This window comes from Helianthus annuus, chromosome 9 (assembly GCF_002127325.2).
Source record: "Helianthus annuus cultivar XRQ/B chromosome 9, HanXRQr2.0-SUNRISE, whole genome shotgun sequence".
In the NCBI taxonomy this organism is placed as follows: domain Eukaryota; kingdom Viridiplantae; phylum Streptophyta; class Magnoliopsida; order Asterales; family Asteraceae; genus Helianthus; species Helianthus annuus.
In genome coordinates, this window is record NC_035441.2 from 74,788,675 (window position 1) to 74,811,948 (window position 23,274).

The window sequence follows — 23,274 nt, forward strand, 5'->3', positions numbered from 1 at the left end:
GTTGATGTTTCGAACAATTTACTTTTCTTGTTTGTTGAACAATTTTAATTTCCTGCACGTAGACAATATGATGGCCAAAGGTGGAGGGATCCTGAGTTTCAGGACGAAGCCCTTGGTCATCAGTTAGTATGGTTTATTTTGAACGCTTTTAACAAGTGAAGGTGGAGGTATCTTGGGTTCCAAGACGAAGCCTTCATTTGTTAAGTAAATATGTTGGAAAACTAACCCTGCTTTTGGTGGATGGGTCTCGGTTTGAGACGAAGCCAAGAGCATAATCTTTTGCTATGTTAATAATATAACCCTTTTTTGGTTTTATTCCTTCCATTACATGAATTTTACTTATGAAAATTGTTTTGTTTGAGAACTCTTGGAAATATTATGGGAACATCATCTAAGAATATCCTGATAAGTATTTTAAGGGATATTCTGGTCAGGATATCACCATATAACTTAGAAAACTTAAGTCTTTTGAGAAAAGGAGAGATCATACCAAAGACTCTTGGAGAGTTTAATCTTCCACCTTAGGAATGTCCCCAGTGCACAGTTATAATCTTGGATCCAACCTTTGAGTAATATAATATATGTCCCCTGCATGTGACACAGGAATGCAAATGTACTCAAGTTCTAGCTTGAATAAATTCCAAACACCTCGAGGCAAAAACCTTGTTACCCCGAAATGAATCCTCAACATACTGGGGTAAACCCTTAATATCCTGGGGATAAACCCTTAATATCCTGGGGATAAACCCTGAGTTTCATGCGCTACAGGCGAGAGTGTATAAACTCCAAGACTTAGAAAGGTGAAAACCTTTAAACCTTAGAGAGTATGAAAATACCCTTTCGTGAGAGAGGGTGATCAATCCTCATATACCTTTAGGATTCAGGATATAGCCAACAGTAACGAAATTGTCAGCCACTTTTACATGGACTGGTCCCGCCACCTTGAACTATCCCTGAATAACTTGCGCTCCAGGCGGGGTGTTTAAACCCATTTCAGGAGAAAGGTGAATACCTTTAAACCTGTGAAGGGATCAGTATCCCTTAACCGTGAGAGAGGGGGCCAATCCTCTAATCTTCCGAGTTATCCTGAGTACATATCCTGGAGCTGTATCCTGAAACATATCTTGCAAACCAATTGTAAACTAAGGTGGGTGTTAGCTTGGCTAACACCCCTCCGATGCTTAAGTCAGTATTGGGTTACAAAGAACAAATTAAACCAAATATATTTAAAAAAGGTTGAATTCATACCATCCTGAGTTAGAAATTAAACTCTAAACTCACTTGAAATAGAGCTTTAGGTGTATAGCATTCCAAGACCTCGGTAGCATATCCCCTTCCATATTCTTGAGTCTGTATGCTCCTTTCCCTGCTTCTGATTCAACTTCATATGGTCCTTCCCATTTTGGAGCTAACTTGCCATCGGCAGGATTGGTAGTATTCTGAAAAGCCTTTCTTAGCACCCAATCACCAACTTGAAATCTCCTAGTCCTTATGTTCTTGTTATATGCTCTGGATATTCTTTGTTGATATGCTGCCATCCTTAGCCTTGCTGCGTCTCTTTTTTCGTCTATAGTATCCAAATCTTGACATAAGGCTTCAGGGTTCTGTTCAGGATTCTGTAGGATAGATCTTGCAGTAGGTATCGCCATTTCCGTTGGAATTACTGCTTCTACTCCGAATACTAAGGAGAATGGGGTTTGGCCGGTTGCATTTTTTACCGTTGTCCTGTCAGCCCATAACACAAAGGGTAATTCCTCTGCCCATCTTCCTTTTTTGGCTCCAAGTCTCTTCTTTAAGTTATTCACTATTATCTTGTTTGAAGATTCAGCTTGTCCATTCGCTTGAGGATGTACCGGAGTAGACGTTATCATTTTGATTCCCCAACTGTTGCAAAAGTCGGTAGTCCTTCTGCTTATAAACTGGGACCCATTATCACAAATGATTTCAGCTGGTACTCCAAACCTGGTCAGGATATTCCTCTTTATGAAGGATACTACTTCTTGGTCTCTAACTTGAACAAATGCTTCAGCTTCAACCCACTTAGAGAAATAATCCGTCATTGCCAGCATAAAGACTTTTCCTCCCGGAGCTTTTGGTAACTTCCCTACTATATCCATCCCCCATTTCATGAACGGCCAAGGGGACGCTACAGGATATAGTGGTTCAGCTGGTTGATGTAGTATGTTACTATGTCTCTGACATGCGTCACATCTTCGAGCATATTCTGCGACATCTTTCCTCATTGTTGGCCAATAATATCCTGTCCTTAATACTTTCGAGAATAATGACCTGCCCCCAGTATGGTTACCACAATCCCCTTCATGTATATCCTGAAGTACTTCTTTGGCTTCAGGATCCTCCAAGCATCTCAAATATGGTCCTGCAAGAGATTTCTTGTATAAAATATTATTTATAATAGTGAATCGTGATACCTTCATCCTAAATGCCTTAGGATTTTCATCTCCAGGGATGTGTCCTTCTTTGAGATATCTCATGATTGGGGCCGTCCAGGATTTAGGATCCTCTTCAGGATATACCGTTCCAGGAACCTGAATACCTGCTACTTCTTTATCCTGAGAATTCGTCGCAGGATACAGGATATGTAATATCGGTATTGGGGTCCCTTCTGGTATCCTGATTGATGATCCCAAGTTTGCTAATGCGTCTGCTTCGGCGTTATCCTCTCTTGGTACCTGTTCAAGTGTAAAAATATCGAAATATCCTGCTAATCTTTTAAGAATACCGATGTATTCAATTAGTTTCTCACCTTTGACTGCATAGGATCCATTAAAATGATTAGTAATTAACAAGGAATCAACATATACTTGCAAATTCTTGATATTCATATTCTTAGCCAATTCTAATCCTGCAATTAAAGCTTCATATTCTGCCTCATTGTTAGTAGCAGGGAATTCACATCTAACAGCCTGGGGTATTATGTCCCCCTATGGCGATTTTAGTAGTATACCTAAACCTACACCCCTTATATTAGATGCACCATCAGTATATAATATCCAGGATTCTAAATTTTCTCCTAATTGTTGTACTTCTAGGTCTACTTCATTTTGAATATCACTACTGAAATCAGCCACAAAGTCTGCTAGAGCCTGAGACTTTATTGCATTTCTAGGTTCATATATTAAATCATAGGCACTTAATTTTACCGACCACTTAGCCATTCTACCCGACATCTCTGGTTTCCTAAGCACATTCTTGACAGGATAATTAGTTTTAACATGAATCCTATGTGTTTCAAAATAATGTCTAAGCTTTGTTGATGCCATAACTAGAGCCAATATTAACTTTTCTAGATGAGAATATCTAGTTTCAGCATTTAACAAACTTTTGCTAACATAATAAACAGGATACTGCTGACCTTCCTGATCCTTTACCAGTACTGCACTTACTGCATTCCATGATACTGCCAGATACAGGGATAATGGTTCACCATCCTCAGGCTTCATCAATAGAGGCGCGGTTGAGAGATACTGCTTCAAATCCTGCAGGGCTGCTTCATGCTTCTCGCCCCATTCAAATTTCTTATTCTTTTTTAGGATATCATAGAATTCTTTACACTTTTCCAAGGATCTTGAAATGAACCTATTCAAGGCTGCCACTCGTCCTGTTAACCGTTGAACATTCGAGGGTGACTTTATATCCAAGATAGCTTTGATCTGCTCCGGGCTTGCCTCTATCCCTCTTTTTGTCACCATGTATCCTAAAAACTTTCCTGCCCCCACTTCAAAATGGCACTTTGCAGGATTAAGTTTCATATTATACTGGTCCAGGATATCGAATGCTCCTTTAATATCCTGAAGATGATCCTTAGCTTTCTTGGATTTGACCACCATATCGTCAATGTACACCTCCATGGTGTCCCCAGTTTGTCTTTAAACATCATGTTCACCAATCTCTGGTACGTTGCACCTGCATTTTTTAAACCGAAAGGCATAGCAGTATAACAGTAAATACCTGTTGGTGTCATGAAAGCAGTATCCTCCTGGTCCGAAGGTTCCATTTGAATCTGCTGGAATCCTGAGGATGCATCCATGAAGGTCAACATTTCATGACCGGCAGTGGCATCCACCATCGAGTCTATATGAGGCAGAGGGAATGGGTCTTTTGGACAAGCTTTGTTCAGGTCTGTGTAGTCTACACAGACTCTCCACTTCCCATTCTTCTTTTGAACCACTACCACATTTGCTAGCCATCTAGGGAATTTGACTTCTCTAATCATCCTGGACTTCAATAATCTTTTAACTTCCTCTTGGATAATTGCATTCCGCTCAGGGGCGAACTTCCTTCTCTTTTGTTGTATAAGCTTGAATGACCTGTCAATTCCAAGCTTGTGAGTAATAATGTCTTTAGATATACCTGTCATGTCCTCATGCTTCCATGCGAATGTTGACATCCTGCATTTCAAAAAGTTAATTAATTGCTCTTCAATATCCTGAGGGATATTGGTCCCTACGAGCACCGAGATATCAAGATTATCCTGATCCAGGATAACTTTCTTCACATCCTGCTCCGGATTCTCCACGATATCCTGGGCCCGCATCTTTAATTGCTATGCAGCACTTGGCTTGGTCGAGGATTTCATTGAGGATGAGTAACATTCTTTCACCTCTTGCTGATCACTATCGATCTTGACAACCCCCCAAGGGGTAGGGATCTTGATGCGTTGGTGATATGTCGATGGTACGGCCTTCATATCGTGAATCCACGGTCTTCCTAGGATGATGTTATAGCAGAATAGAGAATCCATCACACAGAAACGTTGTATCTTGTTGACTCCTTCAACGTATACTGGCAACTTTATCTCTCCCACTGTGTTTCTAGCCTCTCCACTGAACCCAACAAGCACGGTAGATTTTGAAGTGATATCCATTGGAGACACATTCATTCTCTTCAGAGTTTCTAGTTGGATTATGTTGACGGAGCTGCCATTATCAACCAGTATCCTGCGTACAAAATGGTTAGCCACATATAACGTTATTACCAGAGCATCATGGTGAGGATCCTGGACAGTATCCCTGTCATCTGCATCAAAAGTGATCACTTTGTCAGTTGTGAGGGTAGTCATCCTGACAGGTTTGTCTCCCCTTTCGGCCTTAGCTTCCTTTGCATGTCTCTTTGCTGCCGAATACGAAGTTCCACAAATGTCGGATCCTCCTGAAATGAAGTTGATTATCTTGGCATCGGCGGGAGGTGATGCCGCTCGCTCAGGATCCTTCTCAGTATCCTGACCCTTATTCTTCTTTCTCCCTAAGAGATCTTTCAAATATCCCTTGCTTAGAAGATAGCTTATTTCTTTCCTCAGAGCGATGCAATCCTCAGTCATATGTCCAAAATCTTCGTGGAAAGCACACCATTTTGATTTGTCTTTCCAATCTGCTTTTTGTTGATTCTTTCGAGGCCATCTTGCCTTGTCCCCTAGACCCTACATGGCATACATCAATTCAGGAATGTTAACAGAAAAGCAATATTCAGATAATTCAGGATACTCTTCACGATCCTCATCTTCGACAGCATTCACTCTCTTGTTCTCATTTCTGCCATATGGCTTAGGCCGATATGACTTGAATGAGGATTCTGACTTCCTGTTACTTGACTCATAAGTGTTGGATGAGTTCATCCTTTCTTGCATCTTTCTGTCATCCTCCAACCGAATATATCTTAGGGCCCTGTTCCGGGCTTCATCCAGGTTCCTGCATGGGTTCATTACAAGGTCTTGATAAAATTGAGAATCCTTTTGCAGCCCCATCTTGAAAGCTTGCACAGCTGTTGCAACATCAAGATGGGGAATGTCTAGTGATTCCCGGCTGAACTTGTTCACATAATCCCTAAGGGATTCCTGAGGCCCTTGTGTTATCCTGTAGAGATCACTTGTTTATTTTTCAAAGCTTCTACTACAAGAAAACTGACTATTAAATAAATTTACTAAGTGAGCAAAAGATGTAATCGAATGTGGAGGAACATTCAAGAGCCATTTCAAAGCTGATCCTGTCAAGGTTGAACCAAAACCCTTGCACAAGCACGCTTCCTTGAGATCTGGAGGGATAGGGTTGATCTCCATCCTTTCCCTATACTGGGCAATATGCTCTTCAGGATCCGTGGTTCCGTCGTAAAGCTTCATGTTCGGAGTCTAAAATCTTTTTGGGATTTCAGCATCACATATAGGATGCACGAACCGAGATATCCTGTGGCTATCCTGGGACACTTTAGGAATTGGCTGCACCACCCCAGGTACACTGGATATCATATCCTTTAATTTCTGAAGCTCCCTGGATAATTCTGACGTTACAGTTGTATCCTGCAAAGATCCAACACTGTTAGTGGTAATAGCATTATTATTATTATTTGATACGTTACCCGTTAGAGGATTTTGCCCATATCCTGAAGCATATCCTGAGCTCCTCATGGTTGATATCCTGACCGAGGAGGGTATTTCAGGAGTATGATTCTGAGGAAGGCTGGGCACAATATTCCCCCTGTTATCCTCAGTATACATAGCTGAACTAAAGTTCAACGCTCTGGGGTGTAATGGAGTGACATTATCCTCAGCAAATCTGCTCGAGCCAGACTTCAGGAGTTGTATTTCCCTTAAAAGCATTTGGTTTGTTTCCTGTTGCTGCCTCATTTGTTCCTGCACACTTCCAAATAAGGTTAGAATTTCATCGTTAGAAGCTAAAACAGGAGCCGATCCCTGGACACTCCGAGTAGGGATAACATCTTGAGATTGTGTAGAGGCTGGCATCCTTGGAGGAGGTGGTGGAAGCACCGAACCGGTAGTGGCAGAAGTCACAGCAGACACAGTAGAGGAACTCATGTTTGATCTAGAGGCCATTACGGACAATGTGGCAAAGGGTTTTGAAAATAGAAAACCGATTAGCGATTTACCAAAAATTTTTAGCAAAGAGAACACCACTTGCCCCACGGTGGGCGCCAAATTGTTTTGGTCAAAAATTACCGAAGCAATTAAGTGATCAAATTAGTTAAGTGAGGTAGTGTGCTAAAAAGTGTGTTGAAAATATGCTGGTTATGTTGTTTGGAAAAAACAGTGTTCAGGATACGGCCCAGGATATTGAGCTGTATCTACGATCAAACAATGAGCAAAAAGTAAAGGGGTTGACACGAGATGTACGAGGAAAGCCCTTGATCAATCTAGATCGCCGGCACAAAACCTCGGGAGCTGACAATCGCAGCTGCCTTGTTCTTCTTATTGCTTTAAACTTCAGGATACAGTGCAGGATATAGATCAGATCGCTATGTGTTACAATGAATTTGTATAAAAGTGAAAATTGCTAGAGAGCAAGTGTTAGAGTGTAGCGAGTGTGATTGTGATGTCCTAGTTGATCTGATATACCCACCTATTTATAGTAATGAATTACAAACAATAATCCCTACAAATATGGGCTACTCCGAATATTCCATTATGAACGTTATGGACCGAGTAATACGGGCTTCAACGTCTTCATTTGAACGACTTGGACCGAGTCTTCCGTGGAATAGGTCTTGTTAACGTTGCTAGATTCTAACCCACGTACCTGCACATAATCCATTAGTAATCCCGAGGATACCATTCAGGATGTTACCAATATCCTGAACTAGCATCCCGGATGTAAACAGATACTACATAAACAAGATATATATCAAGATATTTTCCAGGATATGGGCTCAGAATTTCACCATAACAAATAATATGAGGGATTCATTTTATAATCTCATCAGTATTTCAATAATTACAGTTTCATATCGTTTTGGGGTTGTATTAGTGTAATGAGTTCTATTTGTATTCCACACATATTGGTTTTTTTTTAAACAAATAATGTTTTATTTAGAATACAATGAAGAAAGTACTTATCCTCACATTAAGAAACCCGTCCACCGGACGGGTATAGAACTAGTTAGCTTGTGTAGTTATTGCAATAATTTATTTTTTACGTGTCCACATAACATAGATAACTCGGAAGCACTAATGAATATTCACATACGATCATGTAAACGAGCCTAAATTGCGTAGGCTTGGATATCCGGATCTTGTTCCAATTGACACAAGCGGTTCTCATCTAAATGAACCCATGCTTCGACTCCATCGCCTTCTTGATCATCCATCATGAGCACAAAGTTTTGGCCTGCATAATGTCCGGTGCTTCTCCAAACTGGGTTACCCCAACCAAAATCCGCGTTGTTGAATGAGAACTTGCACCAAGACGTGAACGCGTAGAAGTTTACATCATTATTGGCTATGTTTCGACTAAACTCCAAAAAGGGCTCTACCAAAACATTATATTCTTTTTTAGTCAACATTAATGCGTTAGCATAATTACCCTCAATTTTCTTGATTGAGTCATTCAAGATTATTAAGAAATCTTGAAGATCGATGTTGTCTACTTGATCGGGCCCAATTCGTGAAATTGCTACACTAACAAAGTTCCCACAAAAGTTATTGGGTAACTTAGGGACTACTTTATCCCTCAAGTTAACTCCTTGTTGAATAAACGACGCCTTTGATTGTCCGGTGTTTGCTTTATCTACGTGTACTAAGGCCTTCCATAATAATGCGACAATAAGTTGTATCTTTGAGGGACGATGTGTCCTATCATCCTTGAATGTGAGTTTTTCTCGCAGCTTTGATATTGCATTCGCTTTAAATGAAAACATTCGCACAGTAGCTTTTACCCCAAAGCTTGACCTTGGAATTCTAGGACTAAGATCAAGTTCATCTCTTTTTGGGAAGTCATGTGCAAAGTTAAAAATAGGAGAATATTTTCTTAGTTCTAATGAATTGCATGTTTCATGGTTTCTAGCAGCCCAATTGTTAATGAATGTGGACATAGTGGCCATATCCGAAACTTTGTGTGAAAAGCACATACCAATCGCAACACCACCACACTCGAAAGTTGTGACTTTAATTGACAACAACGGATCATCAGTCTCACCAGACTCACCTATGTCACACGGGAGAAAATCTTGTAACATACTATATTTCAACTCCCACGTTAGGCCTAGAAAGTCTGAGAGTCGGAAATTTGTTGTCGCTTGGACATATAGAGCACCTTGATCACTGCAATCGACGAATGCACCATGACGCATATATCTCCCAGCCAAAGGGTAAAAATCAGTTAATGCTTTGGTTAATGAAGTTTCCAAATGATTAATGGTGTTGATATGCACATCATTTTGGGCGTTTTGTGATGAGGTGTAGTAAAGAATGAGTGGTGTGTTGATATTGGGCATTTGCTCATCAAAGAAAGAGATGTTATAGTTACTAAGGTTTGAAGGGGTTGGTGTTGAGGGTTTCACGAGTTTGGATAAGTTGGTTTTGATCTCCATGTTTTGTGTCTGAATGTTATCATCCTCCAAAGCTTATTTATGGTAAAACTACGAGTACATGACCAATATAGTCCTTGTACTATCTTTGAATTGCATGAATAAGTCACCAAGTAATAATATCTGGTATTTTCTTTATGTGTAGTATACATGTCCACCCTTAAGTTACATTTATTCACCACACATTTTCAAACACCAACACCCATAAAAGAATTCTGATTCCGTGAGACCATAGATAGTACTGAACAGTACATAATTTTCATCAATGGCTTTAATAATGTTACAACAAATAAATCATACTGCCCGCATTATAAATGTAAATAATATCCAAAATGAAAAAAAGTTGGTAACACTTAGTGACACATTACCCACTCATGATCAAGAACTATTCATTAGAGTTCATAATTGTTATAGATTAAGTAGTATTTTATTGGTGGCATAGTTGTAAAACAAGGTTTCTAGGGTCGAGTACTCCTCGAGTAGTCGCTACAAGGTAGGCTGCCGAGACGTCTTTCTCTAACTCCGCCTAATTACTCGGAATCGATCAAACGCGGTCAAACTCTGCCAAAATCGGATCTAGTAGGTCAATTCCGGCCGAGTTTGACTTAAAAAATAATAAAACATAACTTATATGACTATCATATTAAATAATAAATATCATTTTCACGTATTTTGTTATAAATATTAGTAAATTTATGTTATTAGATATATATTTAATTTCCGAAAACTAATTTCTTTATAATTTGATATGTCCGAGTACCCTCCGCCTATGCCGAGTACTCTCCACTCCCCGGTCGACCGACTAGGGAGCGACTAGCGTGCAACCATGATTGGTGGCATTGACAACGTTAGAATCCATTTTATTTTAGAACCGTCGTAGATGCTTTAAGGATCAGAGCAAGCACAGAAACATGCATCGTGATCAGGTTTGAAGAAGATTATGCTTGAAATTTGGCTGAGAACACTAAGATTTTTGGTTTTTAATGGCCAAACAAAGGGAGAAACAACGTCTTTTTGTTTTTGTAATTTTGGAAGTCATTCGGTATTATTGAATAGGAGAAGAAACCAATAACACCGAAAGAGATGTTGACTTTAAAAATTGTGTTTTTTTGGAATTTTCTTATGTGATGAAAACAAGATTTTCTAGTTATCTATTTACACCTCAATTGATGGCAAAGAATCTTACGTGTAAACCCACCCTGCTCAGTATTATTTCCAAAGTTAACTCCTCGACCGTCATGAGACTGTGCCCCTCGATGTGCGAGAACTGGATAGAATCCGTAAATCTTCGCTCCCTGTCAGGGTCATACTGGTAATTTTAGTGTTATCAACAGATTTTAGGGTATTGGATTAACTTGTCGATCGAGGAATAACGTTAGAGATTAAGTGAGTTAGGTGACGCGGGAGTGCGGACTCGATTTAATCCTAATATTATTCGAGTTTGTTATGTAAATAATCTACATGGCCTTTGTAATTAATACTTAGTTTATAATTAAAGGTGTTGAACTTGTTTTATACTATTATTTTGTTAAATTCCATTACTAAAAGTCCACTAACTTATGGACTACATGTCCATTACATAGTTTTATTTGTTGGGCCAATGGCCATCATGAAAAGAAGTTTTATTATCAAAAAGTCCATGGACGCTGAATAAAGGCCGTGTGAAGTTTTATTAATGGGGCTCTCGATCGCATATGTACAATAGAACACACAGTGTTACATATATACCATCAACAAAAGTATCATTGATTCATCAAATTCAATTCCAATAAGAGTGATCTCTGTCTAATCCGATAAATCATTGTGTGTAACCCGCAAATAGGTTTATTTGATAGTTGTCATACGATTCAGAAATTAATCCAGGTTTTATCACAAACTTTGCAATTTCAATTTGGTTCCAGGTTTGTTAATTCTTCGAATTACTTGTTATAGACCAAATATACAACAAAGATAAACCTATTTTAGGGTTCAATTTGGTTCGAATTGTAGTTGTAGTTTTGTTCAAATATTTGCCTACGATAGTTTTGTTGGAAATTCTAAGCGGCAAAATTTTGACTTTGAATTCAATCATAATATTTAGATTTAAAATTTGAGTTTTGAATTTTGAATTTTGTCAACAGAACGTTGCAATTTAATTTCATCCTGGCTATATTTCAAGAATTTGAAACTTTTATTTTGATTTAGTAGTCTTCATTAAAGTGGTTTAATATTAAATATAAGAAAGAATGCGCATTATGCACGGATGCCCCCCTGGTGCGGATCTAACCCATTCGCATGAATCTGTGCATTTGTGCGAATGTGCACTACACTACAAACCTCGTCTTGTCCTATACAATTAACTACGACTTGATATATTAACATCCATGAACATGATTGACAAAAGCAATAAACATAATGCATTCACAGTATACTTTTGATTTTCAGGATTAAAAGAGCTTAAATGTACAAAAGGAACAAATTAACGGTGAAAACTAGCATGAATATAAAGGAAGGAAAGTTGATACACTGTACCGACCCTCCGAGCTTCACCCCAAGACCAAAAACAACAAACCAGAAGCCAAGCACGGGTAGTGCATGTCGGGCATGGGGTCGTGCCCCACTCAAGATTACCTAAAGAAAAAGACAAACAAAATCAGACAAGGGATACAGGGTCGTGTCTCATGGACATAGGCTGTGGTCAACTCTCAGATTTGCAAATCTTGGATAGTACATTAAGTACAAGGGCCACGGGGTCATGCCGTTGACACACGGGGCCGTGTGAGCATCTGGACTGACAAGTGCATTAAATAAAGACAAAGAAGAAGGACACGGGGTCGTGCCTAATAGGCACGGGGCCGTGTAAGCTTATTGTTTTCAGCTATAAATAGAGGTGCTTAGTTCACTTGCAACTCATCACTTGGCAAACCACTTCTCTCACATATGTCACCACTCCACCACCACAATACCACCATCATCCACCACATTCATCCATCATCCATCCTTAGAGTGTGTATAGTAGTCTCGGGATCCAAGATTGATCGTAAGAGTTTTTGTCAAACAACGACCATGCTTGGCTAATCTTTTACATCGCTTGGTGAAGACAAATTATTTATGTATTACTTTTGATTTCCAAGCTTTGGTAACTTTTTAATTAGGTATGTATTAATGACTTTAATAACTAGTTTTTATATTGAAAGTGAACTTTATTCTATCATCTCTTCATGTTTTGTTGAATCAATTCGTGTCTTTACGGTCTATATAAAGCGCGTTAACTGCCTGGAAGGGGTTAGAAGGGTGGTTTGGTTAAAGTTCTTGCCTCGTTCAGTATATAGATCCTGTGAGGACTTGATTTAAGCTTATTAGGACTTCCTTTGAGGCAGATAACATCAAATCGGGGGAAGTAATAATGGCTTGAATCCCTTACAAATAAACTACTATTAAAACTTTAAACCGGCCTTGTGGGACTGTATCTCTGCTGACTCAGACCAATGTGGCCGAGGGTAGCGTTGCCTCCAAAAGAGGGACATGCCACATTTTGCATTAATAACTTATTTAATTATCTTTCAATAATCTGGCCTTGCGTGACTGTATCCTTGCTGACTCAGACCAATATGGCTAAGCGTTGCCTCCAAAAGAGGGACATGTCACTATAACTAAGATAATCTATTAAAAAACGCAAAGTGTGGAAATCATCAAAGGATACATAAATGATGAGTCGGAAACAAGTGATTCTATCTTGTCGATTTGTTCTTTTATTTATTTATTTAGTTTCTTTATTTGCTTATAAAAAATATTTACTCAAAATTTGGTTAGATTAGACGTCGACGATATTCCGGTATTAAAAGCTCTTATGTCCTTGAACGACCTTAGTATTTTACCATCACTATATAACGCCAACGATGAGTGCACTTGCCCTAACGTGTTGTAGAGAGTGATAGTGTTATATCGTTTTTTTTTTATAAATTTAAGACTTGATAAAAGTGTAAAAAGGTACTTAAAAAATAATGAAAATTTGTACACACTCCGACAGACATCAGCTACCCTTTCCATAAACTATTTTTTTTTTCAAATTTAACTTAACATTAAGTAATTAAACATAGAACTTAACATTACATAAAACTTAAACATTGCATAAAAATAAACAGACTTTCTAATAAGTTGCCACTCGGAAACGTGTTCAAAGTCATGGTCGTACGTATGTTTGTAGTCGACAAAGGCCACTTGAATGACTTCAAATTCCAAGAGGTCATTGTCGGGAATTTCCACATTGTTGAACATCGAATGAAGTCTTGAACTTTTCAAACAAATAATCGTGAAACGTGAATTAAGTTGATCCATGGTTTGGTTGGTCTCACCAACATGAATACACAATTGTTGAAAAACCCAGGTCCAAAATGAAACCCATGCATTAGTAGATGCTCGTTCATTATGGGTTGCAACACAAGACGTAGGCAACGCAGTGTCTTTTTCTTCGGTCCATGATACCCTTGCCATTTTTAGAGGAATTTTTTTAGAAAGAAATATAAAATTGAGAGAGTTTATGTGGATGGGGTAGATTAAAATATTGGAATGGGTTGAATTAAATAGAGAAAGTTATTTGATTTTTTTTAAATCAATGGTTAACACTCTCAAACTGTCATATTGTCCTCGGAAAAATAACTTTTACACAGGTTGATCTTGTGGCTAGCCGAACCCGTCCGCCTAACCTACATGGATGACGACGGTATCTTGGCTCATGTTCAAAGACGAGATGGGCTTATCCTCACGTGCCACGTCCCCTCTAAACAACCCTACCGGTGTGTTAAGTTTATCCTCGTCTATTTTACAACACACCATACCAATAGGTGTGGTCTATTGAAAAAGACAAAACCTTTAAACATCTTAAAGGATAGATCATGGGCTCAAATTCCAATGCAGATATAAGAAATCTATATCTATAAATAATAATAAAGCAAAACATGCTTAGGTCACATGGCATGAACTTAAGCCACTTGATATCACGTGGCATTTCAATGTTTCATGTTTTTTTTTTCCTTTGAGCGGCAATTGAATTCCTCCTTCAGTCTTTTTGAAACCGCCTAAATTACTTTTTCAATTTGGAAACCTAATCAATTCTCTCAATCAATTGAAATCATTCTCCAATTTAGCATCTCTTCATCAGTTGAAATCATTCTCCACCGCCTCACACCTCCATGGTGTCCCCAGTTTGTCTTTAAACATCATGTTCACCAATCTCTGGTACGTTGCACCTGCATTTTTTAAACCGAAAGGCATAGCAGTATAACAGTAAATACCTGTTGGTGTCATGAAAGCAGTATCCTCCTGGTCCGAAGGTTCCATTTGAATCTGCTGGAATCCTGAGGATGCATCCATGAAGGTCAACATTTCATGACCGGCAGTGGCATCCACCATCGAGTCTATATGAGGCAGAGGGAATGGGTCTTTTGGACAAGCTTTGTTCAGGTCTGTGTAGTCTACACAGACTCTCCACTTCCCATTCTTCTTTTGAACCACTACCACATTTGCTAGCCATCTAGGGAATTTGACTTCTCTAATCATCCTGGACTTCAATAATCTTTTAACTTCCTCTTGGATAATTGCATTCCGCTCAGGGGCGAACTTCCTTCTCTTTTGTTGTATAAGCTTGAATGACCTGTCAATTCCAAGCTTGTGAGTAATAATGTCTTTAGATATACCTGTCATGTCCTCATGCTTCCATGCGAATGTTGACATCCTGCATTTCAAAAAGTTAATTAATTGCTCTTCAATATCCTGAGGGATATTGGTCCCTACGAGCACCGAGATATCAAGATTATCCTGATCCAGGATAACTTTCTTCACATCCTGCTCCGGATTCTCCACGATATCCTGGGCCCGCATCTTTAATTGCTATGCAGCACTTGGCTTGGTCGAGGATTTCATTGAGGATGAGTAACATTCTTTCACCTCTTGCTGATCACTATCGATCTTGACAACCCCCCAAGGGGTAGGGATCTTGATGCGTTGGTGATATGTCGATGGTACGGCCTTCATATCGTGAATCCACGGTCTTCCTAGGATGATGTTATAGCAGAATAGAGAATCCATCACACAGAAACGTTGTATCTTGTTGACTCCTTCAACGTATACTGGCAACTTTATCTCTCCCACTGTGTTTCTAGCCTCTCCACTGAACCCAACAAGCACGGTAGATTTTGAAGTGATATCCATTGGAGACACATTCATTCTCTTCAGAGTTTCTAGTTGGATTATGTTGACGGAGCTGCCATTATCAACCAGTATCCTGCGTACAAAATGGTTAGCCACATATAACGTTATTACCAGAGCATCATGGTGAGGATCCTGGACAGTATCCCTGTCATCTGCATCAAAAGTGATCACTTTGTCAGTTGTGAGGGTAGTCATCCTGACAGGTTTGTCTCCCCTTTCGGCCTTAGCTTCCTTTGCATGTCTCTTTGCTGCCGAATACGAAGTTCCACAAATGTCGGATCCTCCTGAAATGAAGTTGATTATCTTGGCATCGGCGGGAGGTGATGCCGCTCGCTCAGGATCCTTCTCAGTATCCTGACCCTTATTCTTCTTTCTCCCTAAGAGATCTTTCAAATATCCCTTGCTTAGAAGATAGCTTATTTCTTTCCTCAGAGCGATGCAATCCTCAGTCATATGTCCAAAATCTTCGTGGAAAGCACACCATTTTGATTTGTCTTTCCAATCTGCTTTTTGTTGATTCTTTCGAGGCCATCTTGCCTTGTCCCCTAGACCCTACATGGCATACATCAATTCAGGAATGTTAACAGAAAAGCAATATTCAGATAATTCAGGATACTCTTCACGATCCTCATCTTCGACAGCATTCACTCTCTTGTTCTCATTTCTGCCATATGGCTTAGGCCGATATGACTTGAATGAGGATTCTGACTTCCTGTTACTTGACTCATAAGTGTTGGATGAGTTCATCCTTTCTTGCATCTTTCTGTCATCCTCCAACCGAATATATCTTAGGGCCCTGTTCCGGGCTTCATCCAGGTTCCTGCATGGGTTCATTACAAGGTCTTGATAAAATTGAGAATCCTTTTGCAGCCCCATCTTGAAAGCTTGCACAGCTGTTGCAACATCAAGATGGGGAATGTCTAGTGATTCCCGGCTGAACTTGTTCACATAATCCCTAAGGGATTCCTGAGGCCCTTGTGTTATCCTGTAGAGATCACTTGTTTATTTTTCAAAGCTTCTACTACAAGAAAACTGACTATTAAATAAATTTACTAAGTGAGCAAAAGATGTAATCGAATGTGGAGGAACATTCAAGAGCCATTTCAAAGCTGATCCTGTCAAGGTTGAACCAAAACCCTTGCACAAGCACGCTTCCTTGAGATCTGGAGGGATAGGGTTGATCTCCATCCTTTCCCTATACTGGGCAATATGCTCTTCAGGATCCGTGGTTCCGTCGTAAAGCTTCATGTTCGGAGTCTAAAATCTTTTTGGGATTTCAGCATCACATATAGGATGCACGAACCGAGATATCCTGTGGCTATCCTGGGACACTTTAGGAATTGGCTGCACCACCCCAGGTACACTGGATATCATATCCTTTAATTTCTGAAGCTCCCTGGATAATTCTGACGTTACAGTTGTATCCTGCAAAGATCCAACACTGTTAGTGGTAATAGCATTATTATTATTATTTGATACGTTACCCGTTAGAGGATTTTGCCCATATCCTGAAGCATATCCTGAGCTCCTCATGGTTGATATCCTGACCGAGGAGGGTATTTCAGGAGTATGATTCTGAGGAAGGCTGGGCACAATATTCCCCCTGTTATCCTCAGTATACATAGCTGAACTAAAGTTCAACGCTCTGGGGTGTAATGGAGTGACATTATCCTCAGCAAATCTGCTCGAGCCAGACTTCAGGAGTTGTATTTCCCTTAAAAGCATTTGGTTTGTTTCCTGTTGCTGCCTCATTTGTTCCTGCACACTTCCAAATAAGGTTAGAATTTCATCGTTAGAAGCTAAAACAGGAGCCGATCCCTGGACACTCCGAGTAGGGATAACATCTTGAGATTGTGTAGAGGCTGGCATCCTTGGAGGAGGTGGTGGAAGCACCGAACCGGTAGTGGCAGAAGTCACAGCAGACACAGTAGAGGAACTCATGTTTGATCTAGAGGCCATTACGGACAATGTGGCAAAGGGTTTTGAAAATAGAAAACCGATTAGCGATTTACCAAAAATTTTTAGCAAAGAGAACACCACTTGCCCCACGGTGGGCGCCAAATTGTTTTGGTCAAAAATTACCGAAGCAATTAAGTGATCAAATTAGTTAAGTGAGGTAGTGTGCTAAAAAGTGTGTTGAAAATATGCTGGTTATGTTGTTTGGAAAAAACAGTGTTCAGGATACGGCCCAGGATATTGAGCTGTATCTACGATCAAACAATGAGCAAAAAGTAAAGGGGTTGACACGAGATGTACGAGGAAAGCCCTTGATCAATCTAGATCGCCGGCACAAAACCTCGGGAGCTGACAATCGCAGCTGCCTTGTTCTTCTTATTGCTTTAAACTTCAGGATACAGTGCAGGATATAGATCAGATCGCTATGTGTTACAATGAATTTGTATAAAAGTGAAAATTGCTAGAGAGCAAGTGTTAGAGTGTAGCGAGTGTGATTGTGATGTCCTAGTTGATCTGATATACCCACCTATTTATAGTAATGAATTACAAACAATAATCCCTACAAATATGGGCTACTCCGAATATTCCATTATGAACGTTATGGACCGAGTAATACGGGCTTCAACGTCTTCATTTGAACGACTTGGACCGAGTCTTCCGTGGAATAGGTCTTGTTAACGTTGCTAGATTCTAACCCACGTACCTGCACATAATCCATTAGTAATCCCGAGGATACCATTCAGGATGTTACCAATATCCTGAACTAGCATCCCGGATGTAAACAGATACTACATAAACAAGATATATATCAAGATATTTTCCAGGATATGGGCTCAGAATTTCACCATAACAAATAATATGAGGGATTCATTTTATAATCTCATCAGTATTTCAATAATTACAGTTTCATATCGTTTTGGGGTTGTATTAGTGTAATGAGTTCTATTTGTATTCCACACATATTGGTTTTTTTTTAAACAAATAATGTTTTATTTAGAATACAATGAAGAAAGTACTTATCCTCACATTAAGAAACCCGTCCACCGGACGGGTATAGAACTAGTTAGCTTGTGTAGTTATTGCAATAATTTATTTTTTACGTGTCCACATAACATAGATAACTCGGAAGCACTAATGAATATTCACATACGATCATGTAAACGAGCCTAAATTGCGTAGGCTTGGATATCCGGATCTTGTTCCAATTGACACAAGCGGTTCTCATCTAAATGAACCCATGCTTCGACTCCATCGCCTTCTTGATCATCCATCATGAGCACAAAGTTTTGGCCTGCATAATGTCCGGTGCTTCTCCAAACTGGGTTACCCCAACCAAAATCCGCGTTGTTGAATGAGAACTTGCACCAAGACGTGAACGCGTAGAAGTTTACATCATTATTGGCTATGTTTCGACTAAACTCCAAAAAGGGCTCTACCAAAACATTATATTCTTTTTTAGTCAACATTAATGCGTTAGCATAATTACCCTCAATTTTCTTGATTGAGTCATTCAAGATTATTAAGAAATCTTGAAGATCGATGTTGTCTACTTGATCGGGCCCAATTCGTGAAATTGCTACACTAACAAAGTTCCCACAAAAGTTATTGGGTAACTTAGGGACTACTTTATCCCTCAAGTTAACTCCTTGTTGAATAAACGACGCCTTTGATTGTCCGGTGTTTGCTTTATCTACGTGTACTAAGGCCTTCCATAATAATGCGACAATAAGTTGTATCTTTGAGGGACGATGTGTCCTATCATCCTTGAATGTGAGTTTTTCTCGCAGCTTTGATATTGCATTCGCTTTAAATGAAAACATTCGCACAGTAGCTTTTACCCCAAAGCTTGACCTTGGAATTCTAGGACTAAGATCAAGTTCATCTCTTTTTGGGAAGTCATGTGCAAAGTTAAAAATAGGAGAATATTTTCTTAGTTCTAATGAATTGCATGTTTCATGGTTTCTAGCAGCCCAATTGTTAATGAATGTGGACATAGTGGCCATATCCGAAACTTTGTGTGAAAAGCACATACCAATCGCAACACCACCACACTCGAAAGTTGTGACTTTAATTGACAACAACGGATCATCAGTCTCACCAGACTCACCTATGTCACACGGGAGAAAATCTTGTAACATACTATATTTCAACTCCCACGTTAGGCCTAGAAAGTCTGAGAGTCGGAAATTTGTTGTCGCTTGGACATATAGAGCACCTTGATCACTGCAATCGACGAATGCACCATGACGCATATATCTCCCAGCCAAAGGGTAAAAATCAGTTAATGCTTTGGTTAATGAAGTTTCCAAATGATTAATGGTGTTGATATGCACATCATTTTGGGCGTTTTGTGATGAGGTGTAGTAAAGAATGAGTGGTGTGTTGATATTGGGCATTTGCTCATCAAAGAAAGAGATGTTATAGTTACTAAGGTTTGAAGGGGTTGGTGTTGAGGGTTTCACGAGTTTGGATAAGTTGGTTTTGATCTCCATGTTTTGTGTCTGAATGTTATCATCCTCCAAAGCTTATTTATGGTAAAACTACGAGTACATGACCAATATAGTCCTTGTACTATCTTTGAATTGCATGAATAAGTCACCAAGTAATAATATCTGGTATTTTCTTTATGTGTAGTATACATGTCCACCCTTAAGTTACATTTATTCACCACACATTTTCAAACACCAACACCCATAAAAGAATTCTGATTCCGTGAGACCATAGATAGTACTGAACAGTACATAATTTTCATCAATGGCTTTAATAATGTTACAACAAATAAATCATACTGCCCGCATTATAAATGTAAATAATATCCAAAATGAAAAAAAGTTGGTAACACTTAGTGACACATTACCCACTCATGATCAAGAACTATTCATTAGAGTTCATAATTGTTATAGATTAAGTAGTATTTTATTGGTGGCATAGTTGTAAAACAAGGTTTCTAGGGTCGAGTACTCCTCGAGTAGTCGCTACAAGGTAGGCTGCCGAGACGTCTTTCTCTAACTCCGCCTAATTACTCGGAATCGATCAAACGCGGTCAAACTCTGCCAAAATCGGATCTAGTAGGTCAATTCCGGCCGAGTTTGACTTAAAAAATAATAAAACATAACTTATATGACTATCATATTAAATAATAAATATCATTTTCACGTATTTTGTTATAAATATTAGTAAATTTATGTTATTAGATATATATTTAATTTCCGAAAACTAATTTCTTTATAATTTGATATGTCCGAGTACCCTCCGCCTATGCCGAGTACTCTCCACTCCCCGGTCGACCGACTAGGGAGCGACTAGCGTGCAACCATGATTGGTGGCATTGACAACGTTAGAATCCATTTTATTTTAGAACCGTCGTAGATGCTTTAAGGATCAGAGCAAGCACAGAAACATGCATCGTGATCAGGTTTGAAGAAGATTATGCTTGAAATTTGGCTGAGAACACTAAGATTTTTGGTTTTTAATGGCCAAACAAAGGGAGAAACAACGTCTTTTTGTTTTTGTAATTTTGGAAGTCATTCGGTATTATTGAATAGGAGAAGAAACCAATAACACCGAAAGAGATGTTGACTTTAAAAATTGTGTTTTTTTGGAATTTTCTTATGTGATGAAAACAAGATTTTCTAGTTATCTATTTACACCTCAATTGATGGCAAAGAATCTTACGTGTAAACCCACCCTGCTCAGTATTATTTCCAAAGTTAACTCCTCGACCGTCATGAGACTGTGCCCCTCGATGTGCGAGAACTGGATAGAATCCGTAAATCTTCGCTCCCTGTCAGGGTCATACTGGTAATTTTAGTGTTATCAACAGATTTTAGGGTATTGGATTAACTTGTCGATCGAGGAATAACGTTAGAGATTAAGTGAGTTAGGTGACGCGGGAGTGCGGACTCGATTTAATCCTAATATTATTCGAGTTTGTTATGTAAATAATCTACATGGCCTTTGTAATTAATACTTAGTTTATAATTAAAGGTGTTGAACTTGTTTTATACTATTATTTTGTTAAATTCCATTACTAAAAGTCCACTAACTTATGGACTACATGTCCATTACATAGTTTTATTTGTTGGGCCAATGGCCATCATGAAAAGAAGTTTTATTATCAAAAAGTCCATGGACGCTGAATAAAGGCCGTGTGAAGTTTTATTAATGGGGCTCTCGATCGCATATGTACAATAGAACACACAGTGTTACATATATACCATCAACAAAAGTATCATTGATTCATCAAATTCAATTCCAATAAGAGTGATCTCTGTCTAATCCGATAAATCATTGTGTGTAACCCGCAAATAGGTTTATTTGATAGTTGTCATACGATTCAGAAATTAATCCAGGTTTTATCACAAACTTTGCAATTTCAATTTGGTTCCAGGTTTGTTAATTCTTCGAATTACTTGTTATAGACCAAATATACAACAAAGATAAACCTATTTTAGGGTTCAATTTGGTTCGAATTGTAGTTGTAGTTTTGTTCAAATATTTGCCTACGATAGTTTTGTTGGAAATTCTAAGCGGCAAAATTTTGACTTTGAATTCAATCATAATATTTAGATTTAAAATTTGAGTTTTGAATTTTGAATTTTGTCAACAGAACGTTGCAATTTAATTTCATCCTGGCTATATTTCAAGAATTTGAAACTTTTATTTTGATTTAGTAGTCTTCATTAAAGTGGTTTAATATTAAATATAAGAAAGAATGCGCATTATGCACGGATGCCCCCCTGGTGCGGATCTAACCCATTCGCATGAATCTGTGCATTTGTGCGAATGTGCACTACACTACAAACCTCGTCTTGTCCTATACAATTAACTACGACTTGATATATTAACATCCATGAACATGATTGACAAAAGCAATAAACATAATGCATTCACAGTATACTTTTGATTTTCAGGATTAAAAGAGCTTAAATGTACAAAAGGAACAAATTAACGGTGAAAACTAGCATGAATATAAAGGAAGGAAAGTTGATACACTGTACCGACCCTCCGAGCTTCACCCCAAGACCAAAAACAACAAACCAGAAGCCAAGCACGGGTAGTGCATGTCGGGCATGGGGTCGTGCCCCACTCAAGATTACCTAAAGAAAAAGACAAACAAAATCAGACAAGGGATACAGGGTCGTGTCTCATGGACATAGGCTGTGGTCAACTCTCAGATTTGCAAATCTTGGATAGTACATTAAGTACAAGGGCCACGGGGTCATGCCGTTGACACACGGGGCCGTGTGAGCATCTGGACTGACAAGTGCATTAAATAAAGACAAAGAAGAAGGACACGGGGTCGTGCCTAATAGGCACGGGGCCGTGTAAGCTTATTGTTTTCAGCTATAAATAGAGGTGCTTAGTTCACTTGCAACTCATCACTTGGCAAACCACTTCTCTCACATATGTCACCACTCCACCACCACAATACCACCATCATCCACCACATTCATCCATCATCCATCCTTAGAGTGTGTATAGTAGTCTCGGGATCCAAGATTGATCGTAAGAGTTTTTGTCAAACAACGACCATGCTTGGCTAATCTTTTACATCGCTTGGTGAAGACAAATTATTTATGTATTACTTTTGATTTCCAAGCTTTGGTAACTTTTTAATTAGGTATGTATTAATGACTTTAATAACTAGTTTTTATATTGAAAGTGAACTTTATTCTATCATCTCTTCATGTTTTGTTGAATCAATTCGTGTCTTTACGGTCTATATAAAGCGCGTTAACTGCCTGGAAGGGGTTAGAAGGGTGGTTTGGTTAAAGTTCTTGCCTCGTTCAGTAT

The 23,274-nt window shown here is 38.9% G+C and overlaps 2 protein-coding genes across 2 annotated transcripts; both read right to left on the reverse strand.

Moving 5' to 3' along the window:
• Positions 1 to 7,771: 7,771 nt before the first annotated feature.
• On the reverse strand, positions 7,772 to 9,315 carry LOC110875676 (pelargonidin 3-O-(6-caffeoylglucoside) 5-O-(6-O-malonylglucoside) 4'''-malonyltransferase). The gene has a single exon (XM_022123880.2). The coding sequence runs from the start codon at positions 9,238 to 9,240 to the stop codon at positions 8,011 to 8,013; it is 1,230 nt and encodes a 409-aa protein (XP_021979572.2). The 5' UTR covers positions 9,241 to 9,315; the 3' UTR covers positions 7,772 to 8,010.
• A 9,329-nt stretch (positions 9,316 to 18,644) lies between these two features.
• On the reverse strand, positions 18,645 to 19,970 carry LOC110875677 (pelargonidin 3-O-(6-caffeoylglucoside) 5-O-(6-O-malonylglucoside) 4'''-malonyltransferase). The gene has a single exon (XM_022123881.1). The coding sequence runs from the start codon at positions 19,968 to 19,970 to the stop codon at positions 18,645 to 18,647; it is 1,326 nt and encodes a 441-aa protein (XP_021979573.1).
• Between the last annotated feature and the right edge of the window lie 3,304 nt (positions 19,971 to 23,274).

Excerpts from the sequence above, each read along its gene's own strand:
- LOC110875676 (XM_022123880.2), bottom strand. The coding sequence starts at position 9,240 with ATGCCCAATATCAACACACCACTCATTCTTTACTACACCTCATCACAA.
- LOC110875677 (XM_022123881.1), bottom strand. The coding sequence starts at position 19,970 with ATGGAGATCAAAACCAACTTATCCAAACTCGTGAAACCCTCAACACCA.